The sequence below is a fragment of the Capricornis sumatraensis genome, chromosome 19 (assembly GCF_032405125.1).
Source record: "Capricornis sumatraensis isolate serow.1 chromosome 19, serow.2, whole genome shotgun sequence".
Classification (NCBI taxonomy): domain Eukaryota; kingdom Metazoa; phylum Chordata; class Mammalia; order Artiodactyla; family Bovidae; genus Capricornis; species Capricornis sumatraensis.
This window is the reverse complement of record NC_091087.1, coordinates 20,589,002-20,608,429: the sequence shown is the minus strand read 5'-3', so window position 1 is coordinate 20,608,429 and position 19,428 is coordinate 20,589,002. Positions and strand designations below refer to the sequence as shown.

At 46.4% G+C, this 19,428-nt stretch overlaps 1 protein-coding gene across 1 annotated transcript in view; it reads left to right on the top strand.

Annotated features, from left to right (window-relative positions):
* SLCO3A1 (solute carrier organic anion transporter family member 3A1) overlaps positions 1-19,428 on the top strand; it is a 374,177-nt gene that overhangs the window by 340,669 nt on the left and 14,080 nt on the right. The window contains exons 8-9 of the mRNA XM_068991286.1: positions 7,716-7,891; positions 11,720-11,784. Of these exons, the coding sequence (XP_068847387.1) occupies positions 7,716-7,891; positions 11,720-11,784 (241 nt within the window). The remainder of the gene's footprint in view (positions 1-7,715; positions 7,892-11,719; positions 11,785-19,428) is intronic.

Here is a 19,428-nt window from a genome sequence, read left to right as displayed (position 1 = left end):
GTACTGTCTCAGGCCTCTGCCACCTGGGACGTCAGGAAGAAGCAGGGCAGGACGCTGCGCGTGTCAGCACTCGCCCTGACCCCCTTCTGAACTATAGGACTCAGGTCCTACCTTTCGTAGAAATTGCCATTAGTCCCTGCTTGTTGCTGTTTAGTCGCTAAGTCCTGTTCGACTCTTTGAGACCCCATGGACTGTAGCCCGCCAGGCTCCTCTGTCCATGGGGTTTCCCAGGCAAGAATGCTGGAGTGGGTTGTCATGCCCTCCTCCGGATCTTCCCAACCCAGGGATCGAACCAACATGTCCTGTGTTGGCAGGTGGATTCGTTACCACTGCGCCACCAGTGAAGTCCTTTTGTCCTGATAACTGAATACATCTCAGAAAGAAAACCAAATCAGTATTTCAGGATGTTGAGAAAGAAACATTCAAGTTTTCACAGGCTCGAAATACAAAGAACATCATCACCCCCTTGTCTGTCCCCTTAGTGAAGTCAGTGAAGTTGCTCAGTCGTGTCCGACTCTTTGCAATCCCACGGACTGTAGTCCACCAGGCTCCTCCATCCATGGAATTTTCCAGGCAAGAGTACTGGAGTGGGTTGCCATTTTAGAAATGTCATTTTCAACCTAGAGATTAGTTTTACTTGTGCAGTTAGTAGAATTGATCCCTCAGTATTGAATACAGAGGGAAAAAGCCCAAACAAAAACAACTTTATTTGCCAGATACTTCAGAAACACTACTGAGGAGTATTTTGTACGTGTAATATGAGCTGTCAAAATAGCATGCTAATGATTTCCTCCATCAATGGGAAAATGAATCCTAACTTCGAGAGAGTCATTTTTCTATTTTTATGGTCTACAGCTTTATTGTAATTATTTATCCCCATCATTGCATGTGAATAGAAACATTTCTCAATTTAAATTAATGGCTGGATGTAGAACAAGAGTAGAATTTTCAGTGCCTACGCTCCTCTTCTTCTGGAGTTTTTAAACTTTTTTAAATAGATGGTACATGTGTGTGGCTCAAGAACCAGGAAGTATAAACAGGAGGGAGCGGGAACTCCTCCTCTCCATAACTCTCTCCTGTTCACCCGCTGCTCAGTCCACGACTCTGCCCATTAGGTAAATACTATTATTAGTTTCTTGTGTATGCTCCTGGGTTTTTATGCATATTCCAGGTATTATTCTGTAGCTTGTTTACTGTTTGTCATCATTTTTGCTGTTTTAATCGGCGCATAATTGCTTTACAATGTTACATTAGTCTCTGCTGCACAATAGCGTGAATGAGTTATATATGCACATATACCCCCTCTCTTCCACCCCCGCCCCACCCTCCAGGCATCACAGAGCACCAGCTGAGCTCCCTGTGCCATGCAGCAGGTTCTCACTAGCTATCTGTTTACACACGGTGATGTATATATGTCAATGCTACTTTCTCAATAGCTTATTCGCTTATTTTTAATTGAAGTATAGTTGATTTCTAGTTGTGTTTATTTTCAGTAAAGTGTACAGAAAAAGTACACAGAAAACGTGCACATATATTTAGTTCCCTGTGCTGAACAGGAGGTCCTTGTTGGTTATCTGTTTTGTACTGTAGCTGGTTACTTGTGGGGTTTTTTTGTTGTTAATAGTTTATCATGGAGTTTTTTCATGTTAGTGTGTAAGAAACACGCTGACACCTTTTTTTACAGCTGCATAATTTTCCATTGTGTGAGCCTACTGGAGGGTATCTAACCAACCCCTATTGATGGGCATTCAGGTGAATGAAAACTTTAGTTCCTGCAGGCACGGTTGTGACTGGAATTGGACTTATGTCATTCTATGCCCGGGCAAGTCTGCCTGTAGGATAAATTCTCATAGAATTTCCGAGCTAATCCCGCCCTGTCCGCCAGGTCCACCACCACTGCTTTTCAGTCTTGTCAGGCCAGCTCCTCTGTGCGCAGTGGGGCCATCTAGTCATCAGTGAGATCTCTCAGGGCAGGAAAGCCCGGTCCTGCCACCCCACGCACGGTACCAGGCAGAGACTCCAACTCTCACATATTTCTCCCCCAGAGAATGGCAGCCTGGGAAGACGTTCCTTTGCCATGCAGATGGAAAACCAGACATTTGCCAGGTCAGGGATGGTAAACTCGTCTCCTGGAGCCTAATATGCTTTCTTCATAGTTAAATATATTGGGGGCCACCAAGGACAGCACCAGGGGGCTGCCGCTTTATGCAGGACGTGACCGTCTGCAGGCAGCTGCCAAGGTCCACCTGCATTCTGGACTGATGTACACACAGGGGGAGAATCAGGTCCCCACCATCGAGCCTCTCCTTCCCTCATGCCCAGGTTGCGGCTGTTCAGTCGCTCAGTCGTGTCCGACTCTTTGCGACCCCGTGGACTGCAGCGCGCCAGGCTTCCCAGTCCTTCGCTGTCTCCCGGAGTTTGCTCAGACTCATGTGCACTGAGTCCATGCTGCCCAGGTTGTCTCTGCATTTTCAGGCTTCCCAGTCCTTCGCTGTCTCCCGGAGTTTGCGCCGACTCATGTGCGCTGAGTCCGTGCTGCCCAGGTTGTCTGCATTGTCAGGCTTCCCAGTCCTTCGCTGTCTCCCGGAGTTTGCGCCGACTCATGTGCGCTGAGTCTGTGCTGCCCAGGTTGTCTCTGCATTGTCAGGCTTCCCAGTGGTCGGGCTCTCGCAGGTCTCAGTTAACCTGCGTGCCTGGTCAACACCAGCAAAGGCCTGTCCTAGTCCTCCCTGCTCGCTTGGGATCGTAGGGTGAAGCCCCAGTGCTGGAAAGTCCTCTCTTCCAATTATGCACCCTGGGATAATTATTTCCACCACACTGGGACATCTGAAGGGAAGTTTGTAGATCGATCTGCAGTCTCTTGTATCACCTGGGCCCAAATAAAGGACCCTTTCCATCCCTTGCCATCAGACTTAAGCTTAACATTTGCCCTTGGATTCTCTGTGGGCAGGGTCCTAGGAATGTTCCAGCCTGTATCCTAGGCCTTGGGACCACCTGCGTTTTCTGTTCATCCTGTTGAATTGACTCTTGTAACCAAGAGGGAAACCCATCCAAGTTCCCACTCAGATCACTAGTGCTTACCTCCTCCCCAGCCTCTTTCACAGCTCCTCTCAAATAGGTTTAATCTGAATAAATGAGTACAGAGTTGCCTAGGTCCTTTGGGAGGGACCCATCCATTTTCAGGGGGCTTCCCAGGTGGCCAGTGGGTAAAGAATCCACCTGCAATGCAAGAGACATGGGTTTGATCCCTGGGTCAGGCAGATCCTCTGGAGGAGGGCATGGCAAGCCACTCTAGTTTTCTTGCCTGGAGAATCCTATGGACAGAGGAGCCTGGTGGGCCACAGTCCATGGAGTCGCAAAGAGTCGGACAGGAATGAAGCGACTGAGCATGCACACACATCCATTTCCAGCTTCTCTTCTTGGCACCAGGGCAAGCCAGTATCGTCACTGGTCATGGACCCATTCTCGCCTCTCCTAGCGCCTATAGCCCAACAAGTGCCTCATTTCTGTCCGGCCACCCCGGCCTGCCCTGGGTCCATTCTTGTCCCATTCTCCCTGGCTCTGTGCTCTCACCCCTCCCCTTGCCTTGGCTGCACATCCCAGGATGGCTTGGCCCCGCCGTTCACTCACACCATTCACAGGATTGTGCCTTCCTGGACACGTTCGCCTCACCTGGACCATATGGACTGGGTAGTCGCTGAGATAAAGGCATCTTATTTCTGTACCATTCCAGTAGGGCCACGATCACGGCCCGATCAAGGGAAGCCCCTCTTCAGAAGGGGATTTTCACATCTCAGAGCAGAGGAGGTCCAGGCAGTTTCCTCTTATGGTGAATGGAATACAGTTGAGCCATAGCCTAGGTGCAGAACAGAAATCTAAGACTGGGTGTAGGTCCCAATTACAAAGCACTCGTTAAACTAAACAGAGTTCACCAGTCACACAGTTCATTCAGAGGGTACTGATCACATCACAGTCCTAAAGGCTACGGGAGTCAGAACTCAGTTCCTGGGGTCTCAGCCAGCCCCTTATGGATGGGCCTGTTTCCTCTTTATACCTGAGCACTCTCTGAGTCCACGTGGTTCTAAGGACCCCAGCCCCAAATCTCTTTTTCCTCATAGGCTATAGGAGGGACCAAAGAGAGAAGGATGGGGGTGGTCTGAACTAGGGCGGGGTTTGAGAGATGTTTTGTCTTTGTTGTTTAGTTGCTTGAAGTGAAGTTGCTCAGTCGTGTCCGACTCTTTGCGACCCCATGGACTGTAGCCTACCAGGCTCCTCCCTCCATGGGATTCTCCAGGCAAGAGTACTGGAGTGGGGTTGCCATTGTTTAGGATATGGTAAAATGAACGGACCTTGAGGGTTCATTCATTCATTCACTGAGTCATTCATTCAATACTGTCCTCTCAAGCTATGGATAAGTCAGGAATCAAAACCAGAGTGGTTTCTGTCCTTATTAGCCTTATGGTCACGAGGAGGCTTTGACGTAGGAGTACGGGGGAGGTCAAGAATTTACCATCGCGTTTCTATAGAGTTTGTCATTTCTAAGGTAAGAGAAGTGGAGGGAAAGGAGATGAGGGCTGGAAGTGTATATATCTGTCAGAGTTTAGTCAGGAAAACAGCACCCACATGTCTTGGAAGTACAGGGTTTAGTATAGGAAATAGAACTTATGTAGTGTGGTGGAGTTGGGGAATTGGGATCTGGAAGAAGTGAGATAAAGGACTGGAGAAAAGTCACCACACCCCTAGAAGTATCAGTTCAGGTGGGCAGGCTGAGGCTTATGGGAAATTCCCCAGAAGCTGTGCCCAGCGGGCTGCTCAGTGAGATGAAGGGGGTACTCAGGGACGTCAGCAAGACTGCATCCAGGTCAGTAGAAGTGGGCACAGGGCCTCTGTTGTCAGCAGGGTGGTCAGAAAAAAAGGTGGGTGCACACAGGGATGGTAGGGCCAACCGGCTCCTTCTGGGCACCTCCGCATTTGTCTGTCCCCATGTCTGACCATCTGAGAGTAATAGCCCCTGCCTCGCTTACAAATCTCTTCTGTGTTTCCTCTGGTCCAGCTCTCATCATGCAGGGAAGGGAATTCTAAGGAGATGGTTCCCCGCCCTGGACAGTAGAGTAGTGCCAAGATGCCAGTGCAGAATCCCATACAGGGCGCTCATCCTGGAGTTGGTTCTGATGTCTCAGCATGTTCAGAGGCTTAGGAAGGGGCATCCCAGGAGGGTCTGGGACGGGTGTGAGTTAGAGATGAAACTTAGGAGAGTCATCAGAAAGCATGTGCACGCACGCTCAGTTGCTCAGTCGTGTCCAACTCTGCGTGACCCTGTGGACTGGAGCCCTCCAGGCTCCTCTGATTCTCCAGGCAAGAATCCTGGAGTGGCTTGTCATACCCTCTTCCAGGGGATCTTCCTGGCTCAGGGATTGAACCCATACCTCTTAAGTTCTCCTGCACTGGCAGACAGGTTCTTTATCACTAGCACCACCTGGGAGTTCCATCAGAAAGCACATGGATGTAACACAATCTAGGGAAAAGTGCAGGGGCGAGAAGGGAAGAGAATCTGGACCAGAGCCCCAAGGGGCTCCGGCATTTTCAAGTAGGAGACGGGGCAGGTGCCAGCAAGGAAAATGCAAAAGGGAAAAAGGAAACCAGAGAGTGAGCCGTGGAAGCCGCAAAGGCGGTGGGTCGCAGGCACGCACTCAAGGGGCTCCAGGGAGAGAAGAGTGGATGGAGGGGTCGTCTGTGGAGGTCACTGGTGAGCTCCGCTGATCTGATCCCTGCATGTAGGAATCTAAGCCGGCTGGAGTGAGTCGAGAGCGTGGAGGCAGTGAGCATGAACAGCTGGAAAAGTTTAGCTTCAGCGTTCAGGGTGTGGGGAGAGGAAGGATCAGTTTCCTCTCCTCAGAAGAGAGGGAAGTGGCATTTTCAATTTGAGTTGAGGAGAAGCCCTTGTTATTCAGTCAGTAAATCGTGTCTGACTCTTTGCAACCCCATGGACTGTAGCATACCAAGCTTCCCTGTCCTTCTTTATCTCCTGGACTTTGTTCAAACTCATGTCCATCGAGTCGGTGATGCCATCCAACCATCTCATCCTCTGTTGCCCCTTCTCCTCCTGCCCTCAGTCTTTCCCAGCATCAGGGACTCTTCCAATGAAGCGGCTCTTTCAGGGAGAAGCCCTGTTTCCTGATAGAAGTAGAGGAAGATCTGTTCCCATTTGCATCCTGAACTCCTGCTGAGTCTCCTCTACTGCGTCTCAGCACTGTGCTGTAAGACCGTGCTTGACAGACCACAGAAATGACACGTTCTTATCCCAGGAGCTTAAGGTCTCCTCCAGAAGGATAGCAAGGGTCTCTGCCATAGGCTGAGTGTGTCCCCCTGGAGGGAAGTGCCAGCTCAGATGGGGGTGTCTGTGGAGGCCTTGCAGCCAAATGAAATGTCAGCACTGTGTTTTGAAGAAGATCTGTGATTTCTCTGGGCAGAGATGTATGCAAAGAGACAGAGGGGCTGAGCCTCAGCACCTTTCACAGAACGACGGGAGATGCCCCTGGGTGCTGTACTGGGGCCATTTATACAAAAGCCCCTGCTGTGGGAAGATGGCTTAGGAAGAGGGGTCCAGCCCCACCCTGTGTCTCCTCCTACTTCCCACAGGTGAAAGCTTCTTGTGGGGCACAGTCATACAGGATGGAGCCCCAATCTGCTAAGTCTGGCGGGGAAAGAAAGGCAGAGGGGCTGAGAAGGGGGCACGTAAAAACCAAAGAGGATTTGTTTGACCCTCAGGAGGATTTACCCCAGCGTGTGCTCTGAGAGCCAAGCAGCCCTGGAAAGAAAAGCAATGAATCATTTATGATTGTTTTCATTTTGTATTCATTAAAGACCTCTGCACTATTATTATTGAACCTTAATTGGCTTGGCTGTTGGCTAGCGCTGTCTTTCCCTACGCCCTTGCTCCTCCCCTCGCCATCAGAAACTCCTCTGGAGCATTAGCCAGGACCGTGCTGGGGAGCTGGGGCAGCTGGGCAAGAATCCACCCAAAGATCAAACAGAATGCAGCCGCTTGGCTTTCTCCTCTCTGATCATATATTAATAAGTGTACCTCGCTGGTCTCCAGCTCGCTCCCCACTATCCGCTCTAAGCTCCCTGGCATCTCTGCACCCTCTGCTCTCTCAGCCACTCGAGAAGTCTCCCATGAGCCAGCCCCCTCTCACGGCCCCACAAGCCCAGCCACTTCACGCATGACAGTGCACATCCTTTGTTCCAGGTGCCATGGTGGGCAGTGAACCAGCAACCATATGCAGGTTACCTGATTTCCTTCTTTTAATACACTTCAGTGTAATTATAACTGCACAAAAGAGAGGACAAATTGGCAAGTGATTACATTGTTAATTTGCCAGTGTTTTATCACATTGTGGGAGCACGATTTCCTCTCTAATCGTATGGGGGGTGGGCAAGACATTTGTCTACGGTGTGGGCTTATCGAGGAATTCTGGGGCATAGAAATGAAATACACAGGAGATGGGGAAATCAGCTCTCCTCCCCATAAATATTCCTTTATTTAGCATGTGTTTTACAGCCTCCTTCAAAAAAGCTAATTCGTTGATTCAGGCCTAATTATTGAAATGCTCCAGAATGCATAATCAGGCTGTGACAGACCCAACTGATGGATGGCTTTAGATCTGGAGAGGGGAGATAGCCCCAGTTAACAGGGCTGACTGCTTCCCTTTCAGAATCTCACTGGCTGTGCATGCCTCATGACCATCCCACCTGAGAACGCGACCGTGATTCCTGGAAAATGCCCCAGTCCCGGGTGTCAAGAGGCCTTCCTCACCTTCCTGTGTGTGATGTGTGTCTGTAGCATGATCGGGGCCATGGCTCAGACGCCTTCGGTCATCATCCTCATCAGGTAAGCATAGCCCCAGGGACCAGAGAGCCAGCCGCCCCGCCCCGCCTCCCTCCCTGCTGTGTCTGCAATTCTCCCAGAAATCAGAACTCTGGGGACTGTATGAGTCTTGCAAGCCAGCTTCCCTAGGCTGGTAGGAATCAGTTATGTTTGATGGAAACCTCACAGCAAAAGTAAAGCTTCCCCGGTCACTCAGACAGTAAATAATCTGCCTGCAATTCAGGAGATCTGGATTCAATCCCTGGGTTGGGAAGAGCCCCTGGAGAAGGGAATGGCAACCCACTCTAGTATTCTTGCCTGGAGAATCCCCATGGACAGAGGAGCTTGGCGGGCTATAGTCTGTGGGGTTGCAAAGAATTAGACATGACTGAGCGACTAACATTTTCAACTTTCACGCCAAAAGTAGAAAGCACAGCCCAAGAAAAAACACTACACTTTCATGTCCTACCAGGAACAGACTCTGCAGGTAATTTGAAAGGTGCTGCAGTCTTTCATTGATATTTGCAAAGAGCAACACTGTGGGAGTGAAATGAGAATGGCATGGGAATAGCTGAGGCCCCGTGTCTGGCTCCTGTCTCAGGGCACTGATTCGAGGTGACCTTGGGCTCAGTGTTGTTTCTGAATCTGGAACTGGAGGCGATGTCAATGGTCCTGCCTGCCTCCTGCAGTGGGCTGGGTCCTGCTGAGACCATGTGTGTGCAAACTCTATAAAGATATAACGGGTCATTGACAAGGTGTGATGCAGTGCTGAGTGGCTCGTGGAAGCAAGCAGTGACTGCTTTTGTACAGATGGATAGTTGGAGAGAGTCAGCCATAATTCTGGGTTTCCCTGTTTCTTGGGAACTATCCTGGGGGGTGGGTGAGGTGTCTCAAAGGTGAATTATTGAGTAATTTTCTGAGTAACTTACACAGTTGCAAAGTTATCTAGATTTGTGTGAGAAACCCAGAAGCAGCAGGCTTCATGTCTGGCGACCATCTTTAACAGAGGAAGGGGCGCCAAGCAGAGACAGATCCATCTTACCGGGATGTAGTTAGCTAAGCAAACCAATTCAACCCCAAGGGCTGGAGATAAAAGCAGGAATGAAATGCTTGGATGCAGCCTGTACAAATATACGTTTTGTTGTTGTTTAAGTCACTAAGTGTTCAATTCGTTTGTGACCCCATGGACTGTAGCATATCAGGCTCCTCTGTCCATGGGATTTCCCAGGCAGGAATCCCAAAGTAGGTTGCCATTTCCTTCCCTGGGAGATCTTCCTGACCAAGGGACTGAACCCATATCTCCTACACTGGCAGGCAGATTCTTTACCACTGAGCCACCAGGGAAGCCCTGGTATGTAACATTTGCAGCTGCTTTATCCAGCCTCTCTGTGTCTACTACATTTCCTGATCTTGGTTAGAATTCACAAGGAAAAGGATTCATACAAAGTACTTATGTGCAGAAGCAATAATAGTACAATAGCAAATTGCCATTTTATACTTGTTAAATTTGAAAAAGTAATTTTAAAAAATTCACACCCAGTTCTGTAAGCAGGGCTGTAACAAAACAGGTAAAGTCACACCTTTCTGCTGGCATTAGAAACATAGTGATCCTTTCATAAAAGCAAGGTGGCAAATATGAGTTCAAGAGCCATAAAAACGTTGGGTTTTTTTTTTATGAGGTAACCCTACCCCTTGCCACTTATCTTAAGAAAATACAAGAAGAAAAGCTCAATGCAGACAGATTTTTATTACAGTGTTAACTATAATAGCAGAAAAATCTGAATTGGAATAGTGAGTTAAATTATAGTCCCACAGCTCAGTGGAATAATGAAAATTCTTAAGAATGTGAGAAGTGTTTATGAAATGAACTATTGAATTTAAATTATATATGGAGGATGATTATATAATATGCACTGGACAAAACCCATCAGATCTCTCAGGCATGGGTTTGGGGTGGCTGCATTATTTTCGTTGCTAGGAATTCCCATGAAGTTGTATCGTACCAGCTGACACACAAAAGGCACCAAAAAGCAAGAAAAATTACCTTTACAGCCTTTAGCAATGACTGGTCCCCTTTTTTCTCTGCCCTTGACTCTGCTGCAAAAACCCAGCTCAGTAGTTGTGGCTGCAGACCAAATACAGAAAGTCAGCTGAGACCTGAATCATGTCCAAATCTCAGCTTGATAAACAGCTCTTGGAGATTTTCAGGAAATATGTGATTCCCTTTCAGTGGACCAGCAACAGATGGCCTAAATGACCTAGGTGGGGCCTTGTACACCTCATAGCTCCATGCTGCTGGGGCCAGCTGGAGGTACGTGCCCTCACAGATGTTCTAGGCAGACACAAGGGCACAGACGGTCTGAGCCACAGCCCAGATTATGGGCACCAGCCCTTGTCCCATCCCAGAGCAGTGGGCCCACTTCCACTCTTACTCCAGACAGAAGCGTACTTGCCAACAGCAGCGCTCAGGACATCCACAGGTGTGCGGATACTGGCTATTTAATAAGTCACGTAGGGGCCAGCGCTGGGCTCTTTGTTTTCAGTGTTTATTTGGCTGCGTCAGACCTTTAGTTGTGTCATCAGGGACCTTTCGTTGTGGCATACAGACTCTGGTTGTGGTGCTGGGGCTCCAGAGTGCACAGGCTCAGCCTCTCCATGGCACGTGGGATCTTCGTTTCCCGACCAGGGCTCGATCCTGCGACTTCTGCACTGGAAGGCAGAGTCTTACCACCGAGCCCCTAGGGAAGTCCCCTGCCTCTTGTTTTCTTCATTTGTTTGTTTGTGTTTTATTACTCAGCATGTGCTGTGTGTCACACACCACACTGATGATGAATGAGACGCAAATAGTCCTTGGCCTCAAGGAGGAAGACAAGCATTGAGTCAATACTAGTTGCGAGAGTAAGAGGCCTAATAGAGGAGATCTGTGACTAGCTGTGAGGGCCTCTCTACTTGGAATCAGGCATCATTTCCAAACCCCCCTCCTGTCACTCTTATCCCATACAGTGTGAGAATGTTCTAGAAAATGTATGAAAAGACTGTGCTCAGGGACTGCTGTGGGTAAACCAAAGCCAGGGACACTGAGTCAGTTCAAAACAAAGGCATGTGACTATATAAAGCTGTGTGTATGTTAGTCGCTCAGTTGTGTCCAACTCTTTGTGACCCCATGGACTGTGGCCCACCAGCCCCCTCTGTCCATGGGATTCTCCAGGCAAAAATACTGGGACAGGTTGCCATTTCCTCCTCCAGGGGGTCCTCCTGACCCAGAGACCAAACCCACGTCTCCTGCAGGCAGATTCTTTCCCACTGAGCCACCTGGAAAGGCCAAATAAAGGTACCTTTCCAGTTTAAAAGGTACCAAAGCTGGATATAGATGAATGGACTATTTCACAAGTGGTCCATCTAGGGAACCAACCCATGCTAGTTGATTTCGCAAAATGATGCAGAATGACAGAGGTGTTTATGGTTCTGGCCTATCTGAGTAGCATAAGGGAAACTGTCGTCTCCATTGATATTTCCCCTGATACATGTACCCACCAACTTAAGATGTTTCCCTGTGCTGGCAAATGCAAAATGCCTTTAAATGAAGACTTTGGGAACAAATTTGCATTCCATCCTTCAAATGACTAGTTTTAGTTAATAAAAAACACTGCTAAATTCCTAAACTTATCTTGTCCCTGCAGTTGCAGTGATTTTTCAGACTTTTGGCAGGGAAGGTGAAAAAAGCAAAAGAACAAAACCATTAATAATTTTCTAAGGAAGGGCTCTGATGGACAGCAGCAAATGACTCTGGGGTCTGTTAATTAAAGTGAAGCGATAAGAATCTCTTTTTCCTCTTCATCTCTTCGCATGTAGGACAGTCAGCCCTGAACTCAAATCCTACGCCCTGGGAGTTCTTTTTCTCCTCCTCCGTTTGTTGGGTACGTATTCTTTCTTTATTCCTTCAGTAGTGAACCGGATGCTTATAACCAGGTGAGTGCATATATCAGTGCAGTCATGACCAGGTGAGTACATATCACTGGAATCATCCCTTGAGTTGTCTTTTTTCTTATGAAGTTTAATTTTGGTAAACAAGAGAAAGGTCTGCTAAATGTCGTTCAGGTTTTAGACCTATACTCGCACACTCCCTGGATATCACAGCGTTTTTGTTGATATTAACTGTGCCTTCGTGCCACCCTGAATTTTCATTGGCACAAGGAGGAACCAAAAAGAAAGGAATTTGATGGTGTCACTGGGTACCCTCATTAAGCAACCAATAAGCAGCTTGTGAAATGCTTCATTTATGGGACTGCCAGCTGGGGGAGAGAGGTATTCTCATAATGTTTCCCAAATAGAAACTTTGCATCCTTTAAATTTTTCCAAACTGACTTAGTTTATATACCTTGGGTTTCTAGGATAAGGCAAATATGACCTTCATGCTATAAAGCCTATATTCCATAGTTTGGTATGGACAGAAGGAATTAAGTCTAAGATGGGAAGAGCCCATGGTTCTCCTGGAGTGCTGGGACCAGCTGAGAAGCTGGAAAAGCCAGTCAGTCAGATAACCCTTCTTCCTGTGGACCACACTGCTGCTTTATGAATTCCCTTGGTCAAGGCCAAGATCAAGATAGGATGACATGTTTTTTTCTTGAAATGATAAGGCTGTGGTCTTCCTTAGTGGACATTAAGTGATAAATAAAAATGGAAAGGAAGATAACCATGGCCTATACCTTCAGAGTAAAAAGTTCTCATTCCAAATACTATATAACCTGAATGAGCACAAAGACTAACTATAGAAATGTTTATAAAAATATTCATAAAAGTGAAAAATTTGCAACAATTCAAGCATCCATCAGCAGGGAATTAGTTAAATCCATTATGGGTTCTAATTTCAGTAGGATTTATGTACCCCTTTAAACTGGAAAGAAAAATATTGATAAACTTGGAAAGGGTACATGATAAGTGGAGGGAGAAAGGAGGTCTATATTGTATACGCAAATGTTTTTAAAGTATATATGAAAGTCTCTCAGTCATGTCCAACTCTTTGCGATCCCATGGACTATACAGTCCATGGAGAAAGGAGGTCTATATTGTATATGCAAATGTTTTTAAAGTATATATGAAAGTCCCTCAGTTGTGTCCAACTCTTTGCAATCCCATGGACTATACAGTCCATGGAATTCTCTAGGCTGGAATACTGGAGTGGGTAGTCTTTACTGTCTCAAGGGGCTCTTCCCGACCCAGGAATCAAACCCAGGTCTCCTGAATTGCAGGCAGATTCTTTACCAACTGAGCTATCAGGGATATATATATATAGGGGAAAATACTGGAAAGCTAGATAAGAAAATGGTATCAGCTATTATAATTGAATAGTGAGGCTATAAATGATATTTTATAAATTCATTTTTAAAATTTGAATGAAAAAATATATGTTTATTACTTTCATAATGAGATTATATTCTATATAATTGCTATGTGAAAGAAAAATATTCACCCTTAAATCCATTAATAAGACAAGGTCCTCCCTGGGGAATGGAAAATACTTGACATCTGCCCTAGCTCTGCCTGTAGCAAATAACTTCCAGTCAAGGTTGTGATCTCTTTTGCCATGTCCATGACAAGACAAGACCTGGGAGTCTTCTTAATCACTGTCAATCCACATCTTGGGATACATGGAGAATCATAAATGGCATCTTTGTCTTATTTCCGGTTCATGGAAAATAGAAATGCTCTAGGTATAGTAATACCCAGTGCAAACAAGTTCAACTGTAATTCAAACTAAAACATTTTAGGCGCTCCTAGAACTCACAGTGGCTTTTAGAGCCAACTACACAGGGTGCTAATTATGGTGGGGTTTTTTCTCTCATCACTGGGAGGATAGAATATGCGTGTGTGGTGATGCCCCCATTCCCCCCTGGTTTGGTGGGTGGACAGATGACTGTATATTATCAGGTAACAGGTTGGAGACCCTTACTTCTGAAAATGGTGACACCATACCACGTGCAGGCTTCCTTGATGGCTCAGCTGGTAAAGAATCCACCTGCAGTGGGGAAACCTGGGTTTGATCCCTGAGTTGGGAAGGTCCCCAGAGAAGGAAACGGCCACCCACTCCAGTATTCTGGCCTGCAGAAGTCCATGAACTGTACAGTCCATGGGTCCGCAAAGAGTCGGACACAACTGAGAGACTTTGACTTTCTCACTTTCACTACTTTCATTCTACATGCACATTCACTCAACAAACTGACATTTATTGAGCATCTAATGTGTTCAGAGCTCCATGGACCATACCCAGGTAACTGAGCCCAGCATTGCTCTTAGGGAGTTCCTTTACGAGCTGACCAGAGAAACAAAAAGCCCTCCATTTACAGGATTACTACAGAGGTCTCTGTACCTCTAAACACATGCTGAGGACTCAACATAGTGAGTAAAAAATAACCTTCAGAATAATTTTGATAACACTAAATGTAAGAAAAATTTTGCAAGTTGTTTTCGAAAAGTTAATGAAAATTATAAGACACTTGAAGACAGAAATGGAAAATTATAGAGCATGTGTAATGTGACACCATTAAGATCACTGTATGTTGCTCTAAAGCTCAAACATTATCTAAACGAGTATTTTTCAACTTCTGTGATTATAATCTACAGCAAGAAATAAACTTTATATTGTGGCCCAGTGCATACATATGCATAAATACAACTGAAGCAAAGATTTCATGAAAAATATTCACCATTAATGTGTGTGCTGTGCTCTGATATTGTCTATTCTGTTTCATTCTTTTAAAATAGTGGGTCATGACCAACTATATTGATTGTATTGTCCAACTGGGTCACACATCAGAGTTTAGAAAGTGGCTCTAGAAGGATATGCCACCGTTTCATCTTTTAATTAAAAGTGGCTTATCAGAGAAGTCTTTGCACTGGGCCCGATTCCGTTTCCTGCAGTACCCAATGAGATAACCACCATTACAGTTAATGAAGGGCCAACCGAGAAATCAAATTTCAAGACATTGTCAAGCTTTGTGCTTGGCCCCGCTTGGGTAATGGGTGATGGTAAGGACAGCACAGTTCAGTGTGATGAAACTGGAGATGCAGTCAGTAGAGGTGTAGGGTGGATATGTGGGAGAGCCACGTGACCTGGGGTTGGGGACGGGAGTGTGGGTGAAAGGATGTGATATTAACCTGAAACATGAAGAATGCAGAAGAGTTACCTTGCTAGCAAAAAGGAGTGCTTTAGACCAAGGGACTTAAAGGAGCAAAAGCCTGGAAGTGAACAAAGGCTGAAGCATGTTTGGGGGCTGCAGGAAGCCCTTGTGGCTAGAGGGGATAGCCTGTCAAGGACACGATCAGAAAGAGTTGCTGCGCTGTTGACAAGGTTGACCTTTATCCCCAAGGCAAATGAAATCGTTGATGGACTCTAACATGGGGATAAGATCTACTGTGCATTTTTAGCAAGGCCTACTGCCTGCCACGTAGAGAATGTGGGTACTGAATATTAAGCCCCTGGTATAACAGAGGAGCTGTTGGAGAACCATGCTGAGGATGCTGGCTGCCAAGATGGGTAGATGTGGATAGAGAAAGAAGTGTCAAGGCTTAGTCCCTGAATGGAAGTGTACAGACTGAAGCATCTAAGGAGGAGGAATCCACAGTGACAGTGCCTTATAAAAGGTTTCGATCATGTGGTACATGAGAGATCTTATTAAAGCAGGAGGACCAGAATGAGGAGCAAGCTTTTGGGAGTGGCATAGACCAACACCATCCAATAGACCTTCCTGCAGTGGTGGGAATGCTCCATGTCTATGCCACGTGGGGCTGTGGAGCACTTGAAATGTGGTTTCTGTAAACTGGTTTCTCCTTATTTTTGTTGATTTTCATTTACGTAGCTGCGTGTGTCCAGTGACTGTCATCCTGGACCGTGCAGGCCTTTGATGCACCACCATTGGTGGGTCAGGGCTTGAGGCGGTGGGGGAAGGATGGGGAGACTGCTCTTTGTAGATACTTGGCTGTGAGGAGTGTAAAGAAAGAGGGAAAGACCCAGAAGTGAATGCAGGTTATCTTCCCTTGTTTTTAATGCTGATAGAAAGGAGTTGTCAGAAAGGGCAGAGACCTGCGGTGGGTCAGGTCACCTTGGCACCAAGAGCTTCCCATGGGAGCCCTGGAGTAGCAGCAGTAATGTGGTTGGTGATATCAATGGTGGGTGAGGAGGCGTATGGAGCAAAGAAATTAAGACTAGTGGTCACAGTAGGGCTAATGTGACTGCCCCTGGTGCCTGAGCTGGACAAGGAAGAGGTAAGCTAGGAGAGGGGAGAAAGAACGGAGAGAGAAAGGGCGCACAGGAGCTGGATGTAGTAATTCATGAAAAAAGAGTTGGAATCTGCAGCCAGAGCTTTGTTGTCTGACTTTGAGATTGAGGTGGTGGAGCAGTTCTGAGAAATGACAAAACCCAGGGAGGAAAGGAACAGCCTTGACATTGAGAATGAGTTGTTGAAAGGCCTGACTGAGAGCTCATGTCCATGGAGAAGTTTAAGTCACCCAGGACAGTGGTGGAATTTGAGTGGAAGAGGACAGAGTTGGATAAAGGGTCAGGAAATTCGGAGTAAACGAATGACTTACTCAAAGCAGAACGCCTGATGTAATCAAATCCATCCTTTTTCACCCTTATGAAAATGTCCTGGTCACTGTTTTTCTCTCTGGGTGTGGGCATAACATCCACTCAAGGGTCTGATCTTGTTCCTGAGGAGTCTGTTTCATGCCGCAGATGTTACACCAAATCTGACTGGATTCACTACCACGAACTCTCCTCCACAAATGCCTGCTCTTGGTTTTCCAGACCAACAAGCTGGGCAAATATTACTGGGAATGTCAGCCTCAGGGTGCACTTCTGTATGCAGGGGTCATTCCTGAGCAGATTGTCCTTGGGTCTTGGGTTCTTGGTGAACTAATATAGGAGATGTATGTCTTAGAAGCTCCTTGTGTGGTTCATCCAACATTTGTTGAGCTCCCATTGTGAAGTCTTGACTTTCTGCAGGCACACGGGAGAAATGAACATGTTGAATGAGTGCTTTGGAAGAAGTAGGCCCAGCCTGCCAGAAATTCCAGAGGAGGGGCTGTGGGACAGTGGGGCACAGGATACAATGTCTGGAATGTGAGGGGAGACTCCTACTCACCTCTGCATTTATTTATTCATTCAGCAAACTTTTGCTAAGCACCAACAATGCATCTAACTTCCTAAAGGACCTGTAGGCTTAAAAGAATATTCACAGTCTAAAAGTTGAGAGTTATGTTTTATTCAGTGGGAATTTTTAGGACTTCAAGCCCAGGAGACAGCATCTCAAGTAACTCTGGGAGAGCTCATCCATGGAAGTGAGGGAAGGAGCCAGGTTAAAGAAAACCAGATATCCCAAGTTAAGGAATTTAGTGCTTTTCTCTGTATGGGAAGATACAAGAGTCTTGGCTCATGGAAATCATTCCTTTGATATGACCTCAGCTATCTGGGCCAGTATCCTGTATTTTCACATCCCGAGTCCCCTCAGGGCTCACCACTGGGAGTGGCTGCAGTCTGAGGGCAGCTAGATGGCAGGTATTCTTTCCTTCCTGAGTTCCCTCAGGGCTCACCATCCCTGGTGGCTGCATTTGTTGATGACAGTGACCTCCTTTGCTTACTGATGTGAAAGAACTCGATTTCTCTCTAAGCACCAATGATGTATCTAACCTTAAGGACCTGTACCACCCAGGATCTATGTCCTGACCAGTGCTAAGGTGACACTCCATATTCGCCATGGACCCTGCTACAGTCAGGCACAACAGGTTTGAGTCCAACTCTGCCATACTGAGCATGAGACCTTTGGCAAGTAATTTAAGCTTCTTGAGCCTCAGTGAGTTTAACAAGGCAGCCGGGAGTGAAATGAGAATAGAGCAGCTCCTCTCAACTTCTCGGATTTAAGAAAAGTGAATGTCAGGTATCTGCGGATGATGCTGGACAGTATCAACAGAGTCTCTTTCTTGGCATCACTGAAACAGAGAAACTCATTAATCTTACGAGGAGAACATTCTTTCAACATCCGTTTCTAGCTAGTGCTGGACATAACAGTAATTCCTCCAGGTTGAATAGAGGTCCCATGGTGAATTCAAGTCTTGGCAGGTAAGCTGGGAGAGGAATGGATATCTTTTGAAATGTAAATGCAGGAGTAATTTGTAGCTTCCATTTTGTTTCATAAAGGAATGTGAATTTATTTTTCTAACCATAGGTTTTTCACTCATTTTTTAAGTTTAGACCAAAGAGTGTAACTAAGCCTGGTGTTTTCAACCCACGGAGTGAATTAAGTAGCCAAAATACAAGACCTGGAGGTTTAATCTCTGTTAATAGATTTCAGGAAAACAGAGACAATTTCCTTAAGCGATGCTGCAATTTTTGCATTGAAATATAGCTGCAATTTGAGCTCGGGTATAATGAGAAGTAAGATTTAATCCTTTTAATATTCTCTGTAATAACGAGTAACAGCTCTAAGCTTCCGGATACCCTCCCCAACATATGGTGGGTTCCTAGTGTCCCAGTGGTGGGACCTTGATTAATGCCTACTGAATCTGCGAGTTCCCCGCAAGGAAACACAGGAAGAAAAGAGAACAAAGCGGAGAGGACTGCTCCTGCAGGCACCGAAGAAAAGCGCATTCCTTTAAAACACACGGTTTCTAAGAAATACTTCATCATTATCATCACCTGCCTTCTCCTTGCTTAGGTAACTGAGGCTGTAACAGAAGTAAGTACTAACATACACCTTACCCATGTGACCTCCCTTCTGGAAACATCTGATTATCCTCCAAAAACGTCATATTCTTATGAAGTGAAGGGTTCCTGCCAGTTGGGGTTAGTCACTGAATCTTGGCTTGGAGAGTGTTCTGCAAATCTTTCTCTGGAGATGAGAATTTAAAAGGAGATGAATTTTCATTGATCCAAATGAAAAGCCAAAAAACAGGAAAGGAACCAGATTTGTTGAGTGCCCACTCCATAAAGGGCTTTCCCAAATACCATATCAACTTTGCAAAGATCAGAACCCCTGTTGAAAGCTTCAAAACCAGGCTTCCACAAACCAGTTATTCCCAGGAACTTAGTGGAAGGGTAAATAATATGTTTTCTATGGCCCTGGAAAGCCCTGATAAGAGCTCTAAAATCTTCTCCTCAAATCAACAAACTTTAAATTTGTAGAAAAGAAATGATTGGATTGGAGATTTTGAAATATCAAGCCTGGGACAAACAACCTCTCCATATCTGTTTCTCTATAGGTACAATAAAAGGGGTTGGGGGGGATTGTGCTGTATGGAGAACACGCCATGCAGTGCAGGGGTGAGGGGGCAGTTGATAGTAATTATTGTCACTGGGTTGGGAAGAGCTCCTGGAGATAGAAATGGCAACCCACTGCAGTATTTATTCCTGGGAAAATCCCATGGATGGAGGAGCTTGGTGGACTATAATAGTCCATAGGGTCGCAAAGAGTGGGACACGACTCAGCACCTGAGCACACACGCAGTTACTGTCCCAGTCGTCACTCTATAGAAGCCTCCCACTGCCATCTGGGGAACGAGCGTCTTTC